At 47.0% G+C, this 4,265-nt stretch overlaps 1 protein-coding gene across 1 annotated transcript; it reads left to right on the top strand.

Annotated features, from left to right (window-relative positions):
* Positions 1 to 459: 459 nt before the first annotated feature.
* LOC101861784 (MOB kinase activator-like 2) lies at positions 460 to 2,852 on the top strand (the record flags this gene model as incomplete). Its single annotated transcript, XM_005112128.2, is given in 2 exon segments — positions 460 to 584; positions 1,437 to 2,852. Coding segments are annotated over 2 exon segments (955 nt in total), but the record flags the coding sequence as incomplete, so codon positions are not given.
* Between the last annotated feature and the right edge of the window lie 1,413 nt (positions 2,853 to 4,265).

Here is a 4,265-nt window from a genome sequence, read left to right as displayed (position 1 = left end):
TCTCTATTTCGATCTATCTTACTTCCACTATATCCTTATCTCTCTTCCCCCCCCCACCCCCCACTCCCCATCCTGCCCTCAAATAGATTGTATTTAGCATTACTGATTAATCAAATAGTTAATCAACAGACTTCTGAGTACCAGAAGGAGTAGTTGACAGAATATTATTTGATCAAATGATTAATTGATGGAAAAGGGATTGATTGATGAATAGTGGTTAATTTTTGCAAGAACTTAGAAGACTGCCTGATCATAGGTTAATAATATACTGTGTCAAGTGATGTGTCGATCATACATTGATGTTGACTGATCACATAATATACTGTGTCAAGTGATGTGTCGATCATACATTGATGTTGACTGATCACATAATATACTGTGTCAAGTGATGTGTCGATCGTACGTTGATGTTGACTAATCACATTCTCCCCTGCATTCCGCCCCCGCACAAATCCACAGTCAATACTTCTGGACAGATGACAAGGGTAAGAAGAGCAAGAACACTGCGCCCCAGTACGTGGACTACGTCATGACTCACATACAGAAGCTCATCAACGACGAGTCCGTGTTCCCCACCAAGTTTGGTATGTGTGTCAAGTCTGGCATTACGTGTGTCCACTGATGTGTCTCACTGTTTGATGTGTTGTGTCTCGCTGTTTGATGGGTTGTGTCCACTGATTTTGTGTGTCTTGTTTTGTCCATTTATATGTTATGTCCACTGACGTATGGTATTGTGTCTTGTTGTGTTCCTCTGATTTGTTGTCTCTTGTTCTGTTGTTTTGTCCACTGATGTTGTGGATGGTTGGAGGGCGCCACTGGTAGGGTCCACTTCTTTTCCCTCCCTCTGTTGTTTCTGCCTATCTGTCTTGCTTCTTCCCTGCACTATATGACCATTATTGTGTCAACGTCCTTCTCTTTACTCAAACCAACACCCCCTACCCCCCAGGGCAGTGCCACTGACTTAAGTGTCTTGAAACCATTCCCAAAGGGAGGACATTTCTCGTTCTTATGCACAGTAGAATTGTAAATGGGCTGATTCAACAATGTCATGCTCATAACTGTGCCTGAACTACAACAGGGAACTGCTTCTTTTTCTTCCTAATCCTTACTATCGTCATTTTCCTCTACTTCTTTTGTGTATGTTTGTTACACTATTGTGACCCGCTATTTCCGGGGTACCTTGAAAGTCGAATCAGACTTTGTCCTGTTGAAGCCAGAGAGGTGAGCAGAGTAAGCCTGATTCCCTGTAAAGACTTCTCTGTTGACCTCCACCCCTTGGTGCTCATATGACTTTATGCAGTTGCGAGCGCCGTAAAACCTCTACTGAATAACATAAAAGCTCAAAACACTGATGGGTTGTGTTCTCTCATATATTTATATAAATAAAAATATATGTCGTCCGATATAAATAACTACCCATCTCTCTCTCTCCCCAGGCCACACATTCCCGGCCGACCTGGACGTGACGGTCAAGCGCATCCACCGGTACCTGTTCCACGTACTGGCTCACCTGTACCACGCCCACTACCCCCTGCTGCGACAGCTGGGCCTGCACGCCCACCTCAACACGCTCTTCACCCACTTCATGGTGTTCACCTCCAAATTTGACCTAGTCCAGGACAAGGAGTCGGATCTCCTCCTTCACCTCTTCTCGCTCCTCCTCAAAAACTTGGCCGACCCCAGCCAGAACCCCAAGCTGAGGGAGGGTCTGGGTTTGGGCCCGCCTGAGGATTCCGAGAAGAAATCTGCGCCGGCCTCCTCCACTGCCCAGGATGCGCCTGGACAAGAGACCAATATGGACACGTCCGGTGACTCGCGTATACCCTTGTCTATGGAGTTATCCTGCGACGTCAGCTCTCCCTCCTCTCTCCCCTCCACCCAGATCCCCAACAATGCTACCGCAACGACGAACAAGTCGACGACGCCCTCTTCCTCCTCCTCCCCTCCCTGCCACGGCACGGCGACGGAAGGACGCATCAGTAACGGAGGTACAAGCCTCCCTCCCTCTCACCCAGTCTGTGATAACACCAACGACCTGGTTCCGGCCAAAGACGCTGCCGCTAAAGACAGTTCCCACAGGCAGACTGACCCCGGGTCACTCTATTCCTCCAATGGACTTCAGAAGAACCCCCCTTCCTCCTCCTCCCCTCCTCCCGGCAACAACACAACCTCCTTCATCTCCTCCTCCCCTTCGGTGGTTGACACAGAGCCCACGTCCTCCTCTCCCTCAGAGTGGCTGGCTAACCTGCAGGTCTCCGCTACTTGATGATCCCCCCAGGCGCCTTTATGGCCTAGACCTTTGTAGGGTGCGCACACAGTGCCATGTGTCCAGGTCAAAACCCGTTTGATGGTGTCATGCCACTGTGGTGTGTCATGATGCGATTGACGTTGTGTCATGCCGCTGTATGTGTTATGATGTGACTTAAAGTCATGAAGCCAATCTGCTTTATGCCACTTTGAGTCTCGTGACTATGTACCATGATGTGACTATGTGTCGTGCCACCTTGTGCGTCCTGATGCAACTTTGCGTCATGCTAGTTTTGGAATTCGTTGACGATAGCCTCAAGTTCTCTGCAGGGTTTGGTTGGTTTTTTTTACGTCAACTGACATGAGAGTGTCGCTGCAAGAATCTTTTGACTCGGGCATTCTGGCATTGTGTACACGCCCTACCGACCCCCACACCCGTGTGACCCCTGAACCCCCCCGGCGGTCAGTCTGGGGGGTAGGGTCTGCTGCATACTCGATCTTTCAATTAAGTTTTCCCATGTCATGTTTTCATTGAAATAACTCGGGCAAAAGTAAAGAATAGCACCCTTTAGTGCCCACTCCATCCCGCTCCTGCCTCCTCCTCCACCTTTTACACATCTATTTTCAATTGTCATTTGCGTACTCCTTGCTATTCTGTGTGTTAGATAACACTTTCTTATTTTTTGGTGAAATGTGGCCGTTATGGTGTTCACTGCAGATTTAAGTTGTGTCTAACTGTATAGCTTTACCCTGGTCTTTTTTTTATTGCTTGTGTCATTTCAGTCACATCATCGTCATTTTCATTTTCATCCTGATCATTGATTGTGTTTGTAATCATTGCCATTGACTTAATCATAATCATCATCATCATCATCATAATCATCATCATCATCATCATCATCATCATTATCATCATCTCTCTGCAGAAGAATCCTGACGACCTCGGCTTAATTCACATTCACATGATTCAGATTCTAGGTCGTCTTTTATCTCTGCTCGTCTTATCCCCATTCCCTCCTCCATTTCGTAATTCCCCCTCCCTTCTTAATGCCCCCTCTCCACCTGACCATGGTTCTAGGTGGTTATTCCCCCCCCCCCTCACCCTTTCCACCATAGCCCCCCTCCACTTCTCCTTGAGCCTTCCATTTAATGTTCACAAGGAGAAAGAGAAAATGATGGAGTAGAGAGGGAGAGAGACAGATTTCCCCAACTCTGTGTCCCCGATTGTCTTCCTGTTTGTACTCACAGATTGTCCCGTGTCTCGCCTGTCAGGGAAGTTTCTCCGCGCGTCTGATGGACGTGCGTGTCGTGTGTTTGGTGGATGTGTAGTGTGTTTTGCGGAGGTGTAGTGTGCGTACCGGACACACTTCTTTCGAGTTCACGTTGTCCCTCAGGGATAGCACATCATGTAGCATCCCACAGCTGGAAGTTTTTGTCGAACTCGTTTCTGAAGGAGTTTTATGGGGGGTTTTTTATTGTTGATGAGATGACCTATTTTCTAACTGGGGATTTTTCTTTTCAGCTTCTGATCTTCATCTCATTTTGTCGTACTGAGCTACTTGCAAATAAGGTCACGGGAAGGGGCAGTGGTCACTGTGCTCCATCCAGGATGTTATTACTGTACATTGTAGTTAGGTCTGATTTGTCGTTTGTCTGGTGTCAGTGACATAGGGTGTAGGTTGGAGCACAATGGAAAACATGCACGTTTAGGCAGGCCAGCAGTGGCTGTAGTATTTGCTTTTTCTCGTTCTTTATCTTTCTGACTGAATTTGATAGAACTATTTCCTTTTCTCTCTCTCTGTCTCTCCCTCTCTGTCTCCTTCTCTCTTTCTCTCTCTCTCGACGTCTTACCCTCTGACTGAATTGGTTAGGATTCTCTGTCTGTCTGTCTCTCTCTATATATATCTGACTGAATTTTTAAGGACTATCTCCTTTCTTCTCTACACATCTGATCAAATTTATTGAGACTCTCTCTCTCTCTCTCTCTCTCTCTCTCTCTCTCTCTCTCTCTCTCTCTC

The sequence above is a fragment of the Aplysia californica genome, unplaced genomic scaffold, assembly GCF_000002075.1.
Source record: "Aplysia californica isolate F4 #8 unplaced genomic scaffold, AplCal3.0 scaffold01192, whole genome shotgun sequence".
In the NCBI taxonomy this organism is placed as follows: domain Eukaryota; kingdom Metazoa; phylum Mollusca; class Gastropoda; order Aplysiida; family Aplysiidae; genus Aplysia; species Aplysia californica.
This window is presented reverse-complemented; position numbering and strand designations above follow the sequence as displayed.